Source organism: Diorhabda carinulata, chromosome 2 (genome assembly GCF_026250575.1).
Source record: "Diorhabda carinulata isolate Delta chromosome 2, icDioCari1.1, whole genome shotgun sequence".
Taxonomy (NCBI): Eukaryota; Metazoa; Arthropoda; class Insecta; order Coleoptera; family Chrysomelidae; genus Diorhabda; species Diorhabda carinulata.
In genome coordinates, this window is record NC_079461.1 from 34,142,641 (window position 1) to 34,159,799 (window position 17,159).

The 17,159-nt window shown below is 34.0% G+C and overlaps 2 protein-coding genes across 2 annotated transcripts; one reads left to right on the forward strand and one right to left on the reverse strand.

Annotated features, from left to right (window-relative positions):
* Positions 1-420: 420 nt before the first annotated feature.
* Positions 421-13,172, reverse strand: LOC130903889 (bifunctional 3'-phosphoadenosine 5'-phosphosulfate synthase-like). Its single transcript, XM_057816253.1, has 8 exons — positions 13,156-13,172; positions 11,625-11,915; positions 10,864-11,187; positions 9,258-9,503; positions 4,113-4,349; positions 2,417-2,821; positions 2,004-2,289; positions 421-672 (listed from the first exon to the last, which is right to left on the reverse strand). The coding sequence occupies exons 1-8, from the start codon at positions 13,156-13,158 to the stop codon at positions 575-577; spliced, it is 1,890 nt and encodes a 629-aa protein (XP_057672236.1). The 5' UTR covers positions 13,159-13,172; the 3' UTR covers positions 421-574.
* On the forward strand, positions 6,376-9,174 carry LOC130903892 (uncharacterized). The gene is made up of 3 exons (XM_057816256.1): positions 6,376-6,772; positions 7,675-7,981; positions 8,869-9,174. The coding sequence occupies exons 1-3, from the start codon at positions 6,426-6,428 to the stop codon at positions 9,103-9,105; spliced, it is 891 nt and encodes a 296-aa protein (XP_057672239.1). The 5' UTR covers positions 6,376-6,425; the 3' UTR covers positions 9,106-9,174.
* Positions 13,173-17,159: the final 3,987 nt, after the last annotated feature.

Below are 17,159 nucleotides of genomic sequence, written 5' to 3' on the forward strand. Positions count from 1 at the left end.
CGGTTGTTGTTTTTCAAGGTAGTCCTGAACGTTTTCTATTGCCCAAAATTCCTAGTGGATGCATCTCACAGGTGGTCTAACGGGGACTAAACTGCAATCATAAACACCAAAGAAATCATTCACAGTTAAATAATAATAAACAAATCCACCAAAATTTGCAAGTTTCAACTTCTAGTACTCACAGATAAAATATAAACATGCGTTTGTATGAATTAAATAAATAACAGTTTGTAAGACACCGTTTTGAGCTGAAAGAGAAATCTGAAGTGTATTATTTTGTAATTTAATGTGGGCAAAAATTTTTGACCTGTAGTTTATCACATATCCAGAAGATTGGATTCGAATTATTTTGGTAGCCATGTAAGACGGGCACTGTTGCTACCGTGTATATACCTTAAAAGGAATTAACAGAGTAGAAACTTTTATTAGTTTTCACCATTTTTATTAAGCATTTTTTTTCTCATAAGAAATGATTATATACAATCGAGATATCAGATTTTCTAGTACATACTGTGCATATTTATACAAATTACAACATAATTAAAACAATTTCTTTAAATATCTACTTATTTATTTATTTAATTTCTAATGATTGGTAGTAATTGGCTATCACTTCCCAAGCTTTTGGTGCCATGAATCCTTCTGGTGGATTTTCTCCTGTACGAGCAAATTCTAAAACAAAAATAACATTAATGAAACAATTTAATAATTAATATATTATTTATCCTCAAGTTGTTTAAACGATAAGTATTTTAGTTTCTGTCATGTTCCTAATGTCACCTGTCAAAATTTATACTATAATCATTTAAAGTCTTATCACCATAGAGTTACTATTAAAAATAGAGAGAGAGAGAGAGCTTGTTTAAGTGTGCTTGAATTGCTAACAAAAAAAGAAAGACCATCGTTATACTTTTCGATTAGGGAAGGTTTAGTTTAAGGTTATACCACTGTATTCTTTTCTGATTGGATCCCCAAGACGTTAAAGTTTCGGTTTGTGGAAACGACAAGGAGAGGAATAACAAATATTGACATTTACTTGCACATTTGGTTAGATTATTCTTCTTTTTTTGCGTACTCGTCTTTAGTCTTTAGAATTATAATCCAACAAATTGCCAAAAGAAACGCGTCGATTAAGTCTTCAATGGCACTCGGCGTTTAAAAAAAATTCAAATACGATGTCAAGAAATTCGATTTTAACTGATTTATAGAATAGTAATACTAAACTGGGTGATTTATATATTTTTTTATATTGAAAAAATGTATTACTTCTGTTTTAAGGTAGAGATATTTTTATTCCGCTGTGCGGTGATTGGTGAAATGATATAAGAGGATAAATAAATTAAACGGTAGAAGGAGTACAAGATATTTGAAGGAGCACCTCTAACATTTGATAGAGATAACTGTACCAGAACTTTCTTTTTCTATTGTTCTAAGATTGGAACACAAATTTCATTGGATGTGTAATCTAGTATTGTTATGTCTATGAATTAAATCAACTTTTCAGTCATCTCGTATAGATGGCGTGAATGTATTTTCCCAGTACTAATATTTTTATATTTTGTTCGATAACTGCATAGACAACCCGAATATGACGTCACAGCTGTCATAATGTTATAGTTCATTTTCAAAACAAAGTTTGTGAGGTAGTATGTGTTCTTTGAAGTTATTTAAAACGCGTTTAATTAGTCTATTGTTGTATGATGATGTGTTTTGTGCTAGAAAATATTTTTTTTTGTAAAATTCATCAAAGGAAATATATACGATCATCAACGCAGTTAAAACTTTGTTTGGAAAGTGATTCCTGACCTGCATTAACAATGGCGGTGTGTGACGTCAACACTCCTGTAGTTTCGTAACATTGCGATGTTGCCACATATTTCTTGATAAAATCGGTAATGAACTTAACCATTTAGTACAAATAGGAAAAATTTATTTTTTTAGAAAATTTAATGAACGTTGCTTATTGAAAATTTCAAGGCAGCAAAGTATTTTTAAAAACTTACTTCTCATCTTAGTTCCCGAAATAAAATCGAATTCTTCTTTCCTTTCCGGCTGAAAGAAATCCATTTTTCTTTTAGTCATATCATATGCCGCCACTCTGAATGGTATAATTTCAAGATTCGATAGTCCTGGAGCTTTTTTCAAGACTCTAGCCCCATGCGTAGCATCGTACAAATTTCCATCCGGATACGCTTCTTTTCCACGCGGATGCGGTACTCCTGCTGGATCACGACCGACTATGTAGTGGTTAGCACCTGCTATCATTCGCGCTTTTGCGTGCCATTGAACCTACATAATATATACAGTGTGTTCGTAAAAGTAACCTCCCAATATATCGATTCACAAAAAAACGTCGAATAAAAGTTGTTTCGAATAATTGCTACTAGGAATTAATGGTCAAAATTTATCTACATACCTCGGTAGGTCCTGCATACATCATGGGACTCGGAAAAATCGCCAAAACCGTCGAATCTTTATTTAATATATTCTGTTCTAAAACGGCCTGATGTTGCTGCATTCGAATATCTAAAGGTACATCGTCGTCTTTAGTCCATCCTCCCAAAGGATTCAATAGCAAAACGGGTTTCTTGTAACCTCTTTCTCGCAATTGTCGATGAGTATCCGTCATCAATAAAGCATGTCCATTATGAACCGGATTGCGAAGTTGGAATGCGAACACCGTATCGGCTTCCATTTGCTTGAACTTTCTTCGAAGTTGATTGGGCGTTAAACGGTACTTGTCCAAACCATCGTTCCATTTGACAGGACGCAACACTTCCAAATCTCCACCAACTAGCCAGTCACCGGAATCGTATATCATCTAAAAATGACTTTTGTATTAATGAAGAAAACGGCTTAGATATAAAAATATGCGGTCAAAAAGGTATGAAATTGGGGGGTCTTTACACGCTACATCTTTGGGAATCATCACGCTATTGCAACTGTTCGAAAACAACCGTGAATATTGAGGCACTTGTCATAACGTGGCACCAATTTTTTAATATCCTCCTCATAAAATTCTGCCTCCTGACTTCTTGTTAACCACTGTATCACAACTGTTTTGATTTCGTTATCGTCTTGAAGACGCTGACCGCCCAGGTGTTTCTTCAAGTGCAGGAACAAATGGTAGTCGCTGGGCGCCAGATCAGGGCTGTAGGGAGGACGATCTAGAATTTCCCATTGAAAAGATTTGATATATCTTTGGTCCAATTAGCCATATGTGGACGGACGTTGTCATGCAGCAAAACGATACCCTTATTCAACTTTCCACGCCTTTTGTTCTGGATTGCACGACCCAGATTGGTCGATGTCTCACAATAAGAAGCTGCATTGATTGTCTCATTACTAGCAATACTCCTTTTCTGTCCCAAAAAACTGTGCACATGATTTTCCGGGCAGAAATTGTTTGCTTAAACTTCACTTTTTTGGGTGATGATGAATGTCGCCACTCCATGGATTGTTGTTTCGATTCTGGTGTGACGTAGGCCACCCATGTTTCGTCGCCAGAAACAATTTTGTCTAAAAAATCTTCATTTTCATTGTAATACCGCTCAAGGAAAGTCAATGCACTGCCTAAACGTTGGGTTTTGTGCAAATCCGTCAACATTTTTGGAACCCAACGTGAACACATTTTCCGGTATTTCAAGTTCTCGGTCACAATGCGAAGCTTTACAGATCTCACGATGAATATCGATCGGTTTTACGCCTTTAGCACTAAGAAATAGTACTTCACAATCGGCGGGACTCACGATTGTCGGAGGCATCTTAAACACTCAGTAAACAACGTACACAATGTAGAATCAGACTGTAATGGCGTCAGTGCGTAGACAAGAAACCAGGGCGCATGTGCGGAACGCCGACCTTGGGATTGCGGCGGCGGAATCGCAAAACGGTACTCACTTAAAAAATATGCCTCGTAATTAAAGGCTAAATGCTTCAATTTTCTCACGGTTCAAAAGGAAATTATACAAAATCTTGCAACACTGTATAAACTTCTTAAAATACTAATGTCGTCTATTGAATTGGAAACAATATTAATGTTCTATATAATAATTTAAACTAATTAAATGTGTCTAAATTGTATGGTAAAACAACATGAAATGCTTTGTCACCTTTATATAGGGATGGCCTTTTTCAACAGTTCCAAATTGTCGTGCTATTCTTTCTTCTTTTCTGTGATAGTAGATTTCAGGATTTCTCAAAATTGCATATATGTCATTATTGTAGAAAAGTGCGATTCCCTTACATTTTCCAAAATTTTCTTTGTCGGTTGTCGTTATGGCCAATACTATAGGGATGCTCTGACTAATTTTCTCGCCGTTTTTCTCAATCGTATTGAAATGTAATGCCTGATAACAAAATTTGATAAGAAGTTATATTCGATTTTATTCTTCGTATATACAAATAAGTAAGTCAACCACGGAAGTATACAATTAGCAAATGGGTGATTCCATTATAACTGTGATATTCAATGTCCTGTATTGTTTTTTTGTACTAGTCATTAATTAATAATCAATTAATAAAAATTTTGTGTTAATTGAATAATTCTTAAGATATTTAAACATTATTTTTATACAATATAACTTGCCACTTAAAGAAAACTTATACTACATCAATTGAATGTCAGTACCGTGTCATGTCCATTCCTAGAATTTACCGATAAATTATTAATTTTTTTTGTCGTAACAAATGATTTAAACTAATTACCTTATAAATTATAATGTTTATGATCAAACTGAGGAAAATTGATGCACTTGTTGTTTAATATCTTAAGTTACCATGTCAGTACCGTGGATAAATGAGTCAGTACCGTGGAACTCAAAATCCGACATTTGTGTCTTGCTCGTGATACTTTGAAGTTGTAGTAAATTCCTCTTAGAGTTTTATTTTTACAGTAAAATAGATGAATAATATGCATAAAAAAGTTAGAAAAGTTAAATTTTAAAATCTTGAAATTTTGAATACAAAAAATCACAGTTAGAACGGAATCACCCAAATGTTGTTTGAAAAGATTCTGGGTATTACAGTTTTTGCCAACTACTCGTTATTAAGGTTGTAAGTTTTCAATAGCCCGGTATCTAGTGTTTTAAGTTGCATAATTTACATTTCGGGGATCCACTTCTAGTAATTAAATAATGTGACCTATTAATAACCTTGTTAATTTAACTTGACGCGATTTTTCTTTCCTTGACATCGTTCAGTTTCGATTGAGATATTTGCCAATCGTTTTGCAACTATTTTTGCACTTCGGATTCCAATGCCAAATTTGGTAAAATTCAAAAGTGATTCGTAACACGCTACGTTGTCAGTTTGTAGATCAATTTCTTAGAATATCGTTTTTTTTTTGTACTTTTTTTCCAACTTAATGTTTCTAAGTTATACTAGATCCATATTTCAGACATGCATACATAACCTCACTATAACAACTGTAATAGCAGTAGAGGTCTGGTTAATGTCTTTGAAAATTATCTAGAAGTTACAAGGAAGAAGCTAATAGAGAAATAATGAAAGTTTAGTAGTTGAAAATAACCTTTTTCGACTGCGCTAGTACCACTTGGGGGCCTTTTAACGTCTTTTGTTTGAAACTATCGTTTGTCAATTCTTTATTTCTCGTTCTTGGTTCGGGTTTGCAACCAAGTTCGTTTCGAAATAATAATTATCTACTCCAATCATCGCTACTACGATATTCGGTTTTGACTTGCGACATTTTTAATTGGGATCCATTTTACTAGTGGTTTTCATGTACTTGTTGGCGAGAGTTTCTTCAATTGAAAGAGGTTCAAGTCATCTGTAGAGCTCAGTATTTCTTCTCGTCGAAATTTATTCTTGGACGCCATTTTGAGAGCTAGTCTTACTTCAATCGAGTACTGGCGCCATAAATGTAATGAGGAAATGCTTACATCCTGGTCTTTCGGTTAGTAGAGGGTTAGGGACAGTGCCTGTGGATCGAGCTTGAGTGAAATGTGGAAAACACACCAACAATTACCATATTTTGGATGGTGCTGAATACGAATATAGTCAATACCAAAAATGCGAAAAAAGAAGACGATTTTTAACTATCAACTCACGATTTCTACATGAATAATTAATATTGTTTCAAGAAAACGTATTTCCAAATCAATTTTAGTGACAATGAAATTAGTTATCTACTACAATAAAGTTTTAAAGCCTGTATGTATACAAGTACGTTTTATTTTTATATCATAGACGATTACGAGGGTATCCCACGTATTCTAACATCTATTTCGAATCAGCTTTATACAGTACCAATAAAAATCAATGTTTGTTATACCGACCAATAAAAATTATTCTTCGAAATATTATTTTAATCCTCCTTTATGAAATTAGTTTTGTACTGCTGTTAATTTTGTCATTTGCTGTCACTATTTTTGAAAAATGCCAAATTTTCGTGTAAAGTTCGTGTCATGATCCAAAATGTTTGTATTTGTGGCAAAACTCAAAAAACCAAACCGATCGTTATAATTGTTACTACGTGTAAAAATAAACATGTTTGCAAACAGTCAATCGATTTAGGAGTTCCAAGTGAAAATATCGAAACTAAAACAGAGAGCAAAACAACCAGTCATGTACGTTCAACGAATAACGTAGAGACAATCAAAGTAGATGAATCGTTTAGTGATATTAACGTAGACCATATTTTTTACGATACATCAAGTAAAGAAGTTATACACGAAGAATTAAAACATACTAAAGACATATCTATTAACGCACCTTCTACTACGTCTTTACAGTTGCCAGTTATACTTCCAAGGTTGGTAAACTTATTTAAACCATGTAAACAACATATTCTAGTTATTCTAAATAGGTTTGTCGACAAATCTGATTTTAGTTCTACGGTGTTTATATTTCTAAAATCAGTCGAATAATTATAACGTCAATTCCTAAATATTCGCACCCAGACCTTAATAAACAATTCATTTTAACTACAGATGCTTTAAAAAGGCATTTTCAGCAATATTTACCATAGAAGTTGCATTTTGAGGTTATGGAAGAATAGAATTTTGAAATATAGTACGTAACTGGAAATTCAGATAACATATTAAACATCGAAAGATACTAATTGTGTAAAATGGCTTTTGCTTGAATGTTTTTTGGGTTATCAAGCCGTTATCAAAAATAACTAACTGTCGAAGGATACCATATAAGAAGGTTGATACTTAAGTTTTGAGATGTGGCAACACTGATGTGGATATGTCAAATCTTTGACATTTTTAAAGGTGAACGTACTCAGAACTTGTTATCGTACAAGTGCTATTTGAATTGTTTATATATATACTTGAAACATTTATCTTGGTTAAAAAATGAAATTCATATTTTCGTGCGATGTTTTTCGACGTCGATTAAACCAACAGCAATGTGCCGATCAACTGGTTTCGAGTTTGCGTGATGAAGCGCCATCTCGATCCACCATATTTCTCCGGTTTTACGAATTCAATCGAGGTCGCACTCGTTCGATATCGGCCGTTGTACCGGAAAACATCGATGTTCCAAGATAGTCACGTGATATACTTGGCGATTAGATTTGTTCGTGTTCCATTGATATAGCAAAAATCCTATTCATCTAACTTTTAGGTTAGAATTAATGAAAAACGTTTTCGTGATGTGATAAATTTATTTAAAACGACATTTTTTTCGTTTATTTCGATGAATTAGGTACCATGGACCTGGTTGCGCTTTGGAAATTTGTGTATTAGAAAAACACAAGGTTAATTGCAATTGGAAAAAATCGAAAAACGAAAACCGAAATCCAGTTGATGATAGAATAGGAAGTTATGACGTTATAGGACGTATAAAATACAGGACGTGCGCCCTAAGTGCTAAAGAAAACAAAACGGTAAAATCGGAAATACACACCGAGGTAACCGATGTACATCATTTACCACAAAATGATCCCATGGTAATGTTTTCGTTTCCTGAACGGAATAATACGTATAGTTGGAGTGTCGTCGGTTATACCAAGGTAAGTCAATACGTCACGTTAATGGTTACATCGCATCAACAGTTTTAATAAATTCCGATTGGTTGTTCAGCCTGGCAAATACACCGACAACCACTGGCTGCTCAGTCTGGTTGCTTCGGTGTAGCGCTCAGATCTTATTACACAAAATGTTGCACAAACATTAAAAACTAAATTACAACAAAGACAAACAACATATCCACCGACAACAACACGGACAACAGCGTATAGACGATGTTGGTCGACGTTGTCAGACTTTCAAATTAGTCTTGAAGTTGGTTCTTGCCTTGAAACAAAATACAATTCAGTATTCGCTTGAAGGAACTTTTATAAGAAAGTTATGGAGTTGCTGGTTCGGTTTTTAGTAGTATTTTCATCAGTACCTTCAAAGAATGTCATTTATTTATTATAAAATGGAAAAAAGTCAGAAACAGTATTTTACTTCCACTTCACATCGTTGGAGTATCCCGAAAAGTTATTTGACTTCTTTAGGTCCAAATTTTGGAACTTTTGGCGCAAGTTATGGTCTTCATCTATTTGGAAAATTCTTATTAGTTTTATATTTGCCTGATATTCCATTGAGCCAAAGGTAAATTCACACGGCTTCGTTTAGACGAGTCAATTTCACCAATATGACGTCCTAATCGGCAGTTAACTTGTGCGACAAACGTTAAAACTTTTATTTTTTGATAAAAGATAATGATTTCAACGTGAAAAGCGTTTAAAATAAACGGTTCCCTATATACAAATGAAAACGACATCTTGTTTGTCCACTACGACAAAATGGCTGACGTTTCAAGACGCGTTATTCGAAACGGCCTATTTCAGCGTCACTTTTCCCCGTGAAAACTCAAAGAAAATAATAATATTTATCGATAATTATTTTCTAGAATCAAAAAATTTTGAGTATACCATCGGAATGCGGCAATAAAATAGACGTAAGTACTGGTGTTAACGATCAAAATAAAATAGAAATTTGTTACGGAGGCGAAAACAAACGTTGCGGTAAAAAATCCGCAGTAGAAGAATTATATTTTTACGGAAAATCCTGTAACAGATGCGTTCAAATGGATAAAATTGCTAAAAGAAAATGGTATCATCGTCTGGTCCCCTGCGTATTTGATTAAAGTATCAGACAAATAAATTATTTATGTCAACGATTTTTTCAGTTCAATTAAATTTCGTTCAACAATCAATTTTCTCATTTTGAATCAAAAAGTGACTACTGAGCCATAATACGTGAACAAAGGAATATTCAAAATAAAATACAATAACTTACTTGCAGAAATTCATCCTCTCTCATAAATCCCTTCAATGGATACGCCCAGCCTTCGCTGAGTACTTGCAACCATTGCAAATCCACCAATCCTATATCAAGCCTTGGTAAATTCATAGCTTCCTTTAAAATTTCGTCATATTTATGTTCGGGTACAAATAGTTCTGGAACTGTGGTATCTCGACTTCGGTAGTTTCCATTTGATAAACCGTTGGGTTGAGATGATATCAATAATTTCGGTAAAATTCCCTGAAAATAGGATAATTTGTGATAAATATCTAGCATCCAATCAACCAAGTCAAGCTCCGAACTATTTTTCGTAGGGACATAACCTCAAAAAGTTCTAACACCGTAATATCACGTGTACCGAAAAAGAAACTGCTATTGGTTGGTTTTTTCGTTAGGCGTCTACTAAATGCGGAATAAAAAGTTGGAATTTCTAGAGCCATCGGTGTCATTTACACTACTACTACACCAACTACACTAAACTGTCTGACGCGTGTTTTGATAACCAAGTTATCATATTCAGAGACTGTTTACCTTCTCAGGCTTTTCCGCTCTGTTTTCGGTAAGTATATTGGCTTCCACGTTATCCTTGATTCTTGAATGATTGGAAACCTAACCTTAAAACATCTTATGATTTCTGTCTAAATAATTTAGTCACAGAGCAGATCATTCAGCAACGAAGGCGCCTTTAAATTGACAGAATATTGTTGTGAGAAATGAAGAATTTATTAAAGATTCTTCAAGAAGCTTCGAGGAATAGAGTACGAACCTCGAAGTTAAGTCTGGTTTTAGTACCAGCAAGTCATATTTGTCAAAGTAACAGATCTGCTTGGTTCCGAACCGTGTTCCGAAGTGTGAAACTGAATTTGCAACTTTTTGAAAAATGATTGACAAGAAACGAAAATAAGCATCTCCTTTACCATTATAACATCGAATATATTACAAAAATCTTTCAGAAGGAAATTTATAACCTACGCGTTAATGTTAATCTGAAATAATAACCATCACTCAATAAATCGAGTGACTAACTAAGAAAAACATATTAGATGCTATTCTTGTAGAAAGATTTGTCTTTTGCCTCAAAATAGGCTTCAGTTTTGTTGTTTTCTGGAGTAACCACCTCGATTTGACGACCAGAACGTTCACCATCATCGGTGTCTGTACAACCACGTTTAAATTCAACAAACCAATAACAAATGGTTCTTTTCGATGAAGCAGAGTCCGGAGAACACTTTTGAAGACATTGCTGAGCTAGTACAGTATTTGTTTTTCAACAATTAACACACCAAGTTGTTTTGAAAATAACAAAAGTAGTTTCACTTAAATGACTGTCACTTTTTCTGTTTAATCGAAATGTCATGAATAGTCTTTTGAAAGTTGGTACTTCATAAACGTCATATGAATTTGACATTAGGAGCGCCATCTGTGTATCAGTCACACGATTTATTGAGTGAACCATAGTTATTTCCTTTCCCAGTTCTTCTTTTAGCTTATCATAGTGACGAAATCTTTTTCGTTGTTAATTATATCGTCATTAGGAAGATTCGCCGATTGTTTGAACATGATATTGACACAAATTTAGATCGAATAATAAAATACTTACATGTTCTTGTAACAACTCCCACACCATATCAACCGACCCTTCGATAGTGGAATTTGTCGTTTTCAATACTAGCTCCGGATGTTCGGGTTTTTCGTAAGCTTGATCTATTCCGGTGAATCCTTTAATTTGTCCTTGTCTCGCTTTTTTGTAGAGCCCCTTGACGTCTCGTTCTTCGCATATTTCCAATGGCGTATCGACGAATACTTCAAAAAATGGTAATCCGCTTGATTCGTGGATCGACCTCGCAATATTTCTGTCGGCGCTTTGTGGAGAAATAAAGCTACAAAGGCAGATGTGACCAGCATCGGCGAATAGTTTCGCTACCTAATAAAACAACAAAAATATACAGTATAGAATTATAATTGAAAACGTGCCAAATCAGCCCAGTTTGGGTTAAACATGGCGGGTCACTTTCATGCGTTCACACTGTTCAGATTAGAGCGCCATCTAACATGAAGTAGCGTCAAATTTAAAGAGTGTCAAGTGTCAAAACTAAGCATTGTTATACAGGTATTTATAACGTAAATTATTTATAATTAGATTGGAATTTATAAAATATGATTAATACCTATTAAAACAGACTAAAAATCAATCAATATATGGATACATTTTGGACTGATTGTTTCATATTCGTTTTTGTTTCCTAGTTTTGACTCATGACGCTGTTAAAATCTATTTCAGAAGACGCTCCGGTCTAATTCACATCACCAATTACACTTTACAGTATATTTTATTCCGTGGTTTATAATTTAACCTTATACCTCTGCTACTCTTCTTATGTTTTCTTTCCTATCCTCCTCCGAGAATCCCAAATTTTTATTAAGTCCGTATCTTATGTTATCTCCGTCTAAACTATAAGACGGTACACCATTCGTCACCAGTCGTTCTTCCAAAGAAAAAGAGATGCTGGTTTTCCCCGCCCCGGAAAGTCCAGTGAACCAAATCGTGCAGCCTCGAAATTTTCTTTCCCCGGTTTTTCCCAAGATTTGACTCCGTTTTTCTCTTGTAACGTGATGCTGTTCGGGTGTAACGTTTGTAGCCTTCTGTACATTCTGTATTAAAACAATTTTTAATTTGAAAATATGTATAAGAATCGAGAGAAAGTTGTTTTGAATAGTTTAATGGTTCGACAAATTCTTTGACTCACATTTTTACGTATATATTGATTATAATTAATAGATAACGTACCCAATCTACTGGAAAACCTTCTTTTCCCATTGTTTTTTCCGATTTAAACAAAATAAAGTATTGAATAATATTATACACGTTCTTTTAAGTTGAATGCGGATACTAATCACAGCTACAACGCGACGATGAAGATTTCATAGAGAAAGTTGTACCAATTTTAAAATGTAATGACCTGCACGTATTTTGTTATTGGTTAACTGATATTATATAATTTCACCAAAACATTATTACCCAAAAGAAATAATTTATAATTAGTACAGGCTATAATAACAAATTCAACGTTTATGTTTTTCTCAGAATATTTTTTTGTTCCTTTAGAATGTTGCTTACATATCTCTTATGGATTTTGATTGTTCTGCCCAATTTTCGCAAATGACCTCGATACGCTTGTTTTGTTTTTCTTTTCTGTCACATCCTGACTTTCTTTAAATCGAAATACCTGTTACAACACGCCGACAGATATCGTAAATTGTTTGTCTGGCTATTCCCATTCTTATAAAGTGATCAACCGTTTTTCGAATCTTGATTTTTTACATGAAATTTTGGAAATTATTTTTGACTGAAAGTTGTTCGTTCTGTATTCACTTACATACCGAAAGTTGCGTTTCGAGTGTTCCATGTAGTGAAAGTGATTGCAAAACACTTTCGGGACGCTGTGGAGTGACTCTAGCGCCACTTCAAACTTGACAGTTGACAGTTGACAGCTTCACTTCGATGATTTTGCATAGCCTTTTTAATTTTCTGAAATTATTTGCTTTATCCGAAGTTTTGTCTAAATTAATGAATAACAATGAATGATAATCAAAAAGAAAAGCATTTCTTTTGTTGAATTATGGTGTTTTTGAAGAAAGCCGGTCCCTAGTAAAGAAATTTAGACGTTTTGTAATATTTTCAAACTTAGGTTATAAAAGAATGTGGTTTTTGTCAAATTTCCATGGATTTTATCGGCTAAAATGGCGGATTGTTTGTATGGTTGTCACTCGAGAACAAATATGAATCACTAAGCCTATTTCTCGTTTTCAATATTTCCCAAAAATCTAGCGAATGGAAATCCAAGAATGAGGCAAAAATCGAGGTGTATTTTAAAATATTTTGTGTACTTACCATAGTTTAATACTTTGATTCTAACACTATTATGATTCGCAATCTTTTATTTTTAATATATAGGCTTTCCGCACGTTTGAACAAAGAAGTGATTTTAGTAAATCAAGGAAACGTTTCATTAACCCTGAAATACACTCATCGCACAATTTTTCGTTTTCAAAACCGTTATTTGAATCAAATAAGACGAGAATTAAAATCAAGGATGATAGAAACTTGATGATCGTACCTATTCTTCTTCTTTAGAAGTCCTAACGCCCTTTCGAGCGTCAGAATTTTGGAATTTTGATGTTCACTCTTTTTTATCAATTTTTGCTACTTGTAGTCAACTTTTACTCGATTTTCTTTTCTTTTTTTTCATATATGCTTCACTTGTATCTACAATTTAGAAATCCTCAATACTTGAAGCATTTTCTTAACATTTTAACATTCCCAAAAATTAAACGTATATTTTTGAAATATTTTAGCCGTGATTAATACAATTTCTTCATCTAAAAAGATCTGTACTGTTTGTTTAAATCTTGTACTGAGTTTCAAAGTTTTAGATTCGCTATCTCGCGGAAATTTTCCCAATAGGCTAGTTGACAAAATTTGGAAATTAGTATAAAACTATAGCTTAGCATCTATTTCACCCCAAAAATACATTATTTTAAGAAAAATAGGTTTTTTACGTTAGCATTCTGGGTTTATAGAAATAAATTTGAAATTGACCGCGAAAAAGGCCAAGACTGTCATGGCGTCTTGAATGACGTCACACCTCGCAAACAGCTTTGTTTGTTTATGACAGTCAATTGTGTTTTCTGATAATTAATGAATTCCTCGTATTATAAATGCTGTATAGTGCCCCAATGTGAAAGTACAACGATAAAAACCCCAGACAAATTAATCATTTATAAATTAGGGAGGCGCTACTATGTGTGTAAATTTTAAATGAATCGCTAGAAATTCAAGAATAAGGACAGAAAAAGAAAGAAGTGATAATTGACACTTTCTTTCTAGAAATTCACAATAATTAATTAACATTCAGCGTTATCTCAAAGTAGCTCTGCTAGGTTATATTTACAAAATTATTTTGTACCATGATGCAAAGACTACAAGGTGTGCTCTTCCCAAGGGCTCATTGTCGACTAGTTCTGCGCATCTCTCAAGAGTCAATGAGAATTCGCACCCAATTGGCGCGTCGTTTTGGGAGCGAATTCTTATTGGCTGCTTCCCAGCTGATGCGCAATAGCACACCTTGTAGTCTTTACATCATGCTTTGTACTACGTGAATAGTTTAGATTTTGTATACCAATATTTAATTAACGACTCTAAACATTTAAAATTTTTTAACACTGCATACTTCACTCTATCTAAAATAGCGATGAGCGAGAAATCGCGGCACGCCCGGTAGAAAATATTTGAGTGAGGATATTCAAATAAGTCGGACGGAAGACTGAACTGAACTATCATATGATATCTCGACCGACAGGAGCGCCATTCTGGTCAAATTTTGAATTATAATAGTTATTGAACTTTTGTATTTGCTAACCTCAAAATCAATTAAGTATTCTCATTCTACAGTGGGTAAATGCGACTGTTAGACTGGTAACTGCTAATTAAATAAGATTCTGTTTGTTTTCACATAACACTGCGGCAAACGCCTTAAACGCTTCATTTGATCGATTTTATTTTCCAAAACTATTATTAATCTTTTATTATTTTTATAGAAAAGTTGCTTCTTTATTTACCATGGTTAATCATTAGAAACTCAAAGCCATCCGATTTATTCTTAGTGGAAACAATTCTCATAGACTTTTCTGAATTATGTTAAGTAGTATATTTCGATAAAAAAATATGGATACAAATGTTTTCCTCATTTATGTAGTAAAACATTTTGTCGTTTTTTTCCAAATTCAATGTCAACCAAGGAATCTTTCGATTCATTTAATAAATGTGAGGCAATTGCTTTTTTTTCTGTTTAACCTTGTTTGTTTACAATTATATTTGAACGCGTTACGCAAATTTATCGTTGATTTCAGTGCATCCGTTAGATTTTTAAATGAAATAATCCGTAGTAGTTTCAAGACTATTCCTTAGATCAACAATGGACAAGCTTCGGCTAACGGGACCTTTTTTTAAATCAAAAATTTATAACCGAAGTACTAATACACTTTGTTTTGTTTAAATATAAATAAAAACTCATAACAAAGGTAGTTTTAATGGAACGGTTGTAGCAAATGAAAGAGGACACAAATAATAGAATCCTTCATATGAGGATTATTTGGAAACAAGACATAGTTCTCAAAATAGTGATTTACATATGCAATAACGATGAAAAGAAACGGTCGCCATCACTTTTCAGGCCAATAAAACCGTCTTTGTTTGTTTTGGAGTAGTTTCGTTCTTTGCAATACACTATCTTGTCCGTTTACCGTTTTAGAATGTAGTAATAAATCCCGGTTTCATGCTGAATACACAGTTTACACTACAACTACACCAACACTCAAGATTACACTGACTGAGGCGCGTTTCGTTTACCAAAATTATCGACTGAAGGTAAACAGTTTACTTTGAGTCTCTGAAGACGTTAATTTGGTTATAGAAACGCGCGTCAGACAGTGTATTTATGGGTGTTGGTGTAAACTGTATGAATATCACCATCGGTTCCAGAAATTCCAACTTAGTACCAAGTTTCATGGTTAGGAATTGATGCAAAAATAGCCTGGGAAATGAAAACAAGACAAAAAACGGTCGCCATCACTTTTCAGGCCAATAAAACCGTCTTTGTTTGTTTTGTTTACACTACAACTACACCAACACTCAAGATTACATTGTCTGACGTGCGTTTCGTTTACCAAAATTATCGTCTTTAGAGACTGAAGGTAAACAGTTTACTTAGAGTCTCTGAAGACGTTAATTTGGTTATAGAAACGCGCGTCAGACAATGTAATTGTGAGTGTTGGTGTAAACTGTATGAATATCACCATCGGTTCCAGAAATTCCAACTTAGTACCAAGTTTTATGGTTAAGAATTGATGCAAAAATAGCCTGGGAAATGAAAACAAGACAAAAAACGGTCGCCATCACTTTTCAGGCCAATAAAACCGTCTTTGTTTGTTTTGTTTACACTACAACTACACCAACACTCGAGATTACACTGTCTGACGTGCGTTTCGTTTACCAAAATTACAGTTTACCTTCAGTCTTTAACTTGGTTATCGAAACGCACGTCAGACAGTGTAATTGTGAGTGTTGGTCTAAACAGTGTATTCAGTATAAATATCGCCAATGGCTCCAAAGATTCCAACTTAGTACCAAGTTTCATGGTTAGGAATTGATGCAAAAATTCGACTCAATTTGCTTAAAACTCATCAATAAAGCCTGGGAAATGCTCTTTCGAATACGATTTTAGTTAAGGAAAGAAAATAAATAATAATAATAAATTATTTATTAAACAATATAACTCTTCATCGCCGATGTTTTCTTTTTCATCATCGTTCATTGTTATTCATTAATTTAGACTAATCTTCGGATAAAACAAATAATTTCAAAGAATTAAAAATTAAAGGTTATACAAAATTATCGAAATGAAACTGTCAACTGTCAACTTGAAGTGGCTAGAGTCACTCCAGAGCGTCCCGAAAGTGTTTTGCAGTCACTTTCAGTACATGGAACACTCGAAACGCAACTTTCGGTATGTAAATGAATACAGAACGAACAACTTTCAAATGACGTCGCCTAAAATATGAATTTTGGAGGTATCAAGCACAAGGAATTTGATGAGGAGAAATGACATATTGACAATTGACAGTAATAACAAAGTTGAGTTTGGTGGGTATATTTTGTGCGACGACTGCAGCTCATACTCAAGGGTAAGATAGAAGGGCGCTAGCGAGGGAGAAAGCAACAGAAATATTCGAGGTATAAGAAGGGCTGGTAAATTTTTTCGCTTGGTAATCTTCAACGTCAGGAATACCGGACAAGGCACATGAAAGAATGCCTGTGAAAATAACTGGATACAATAA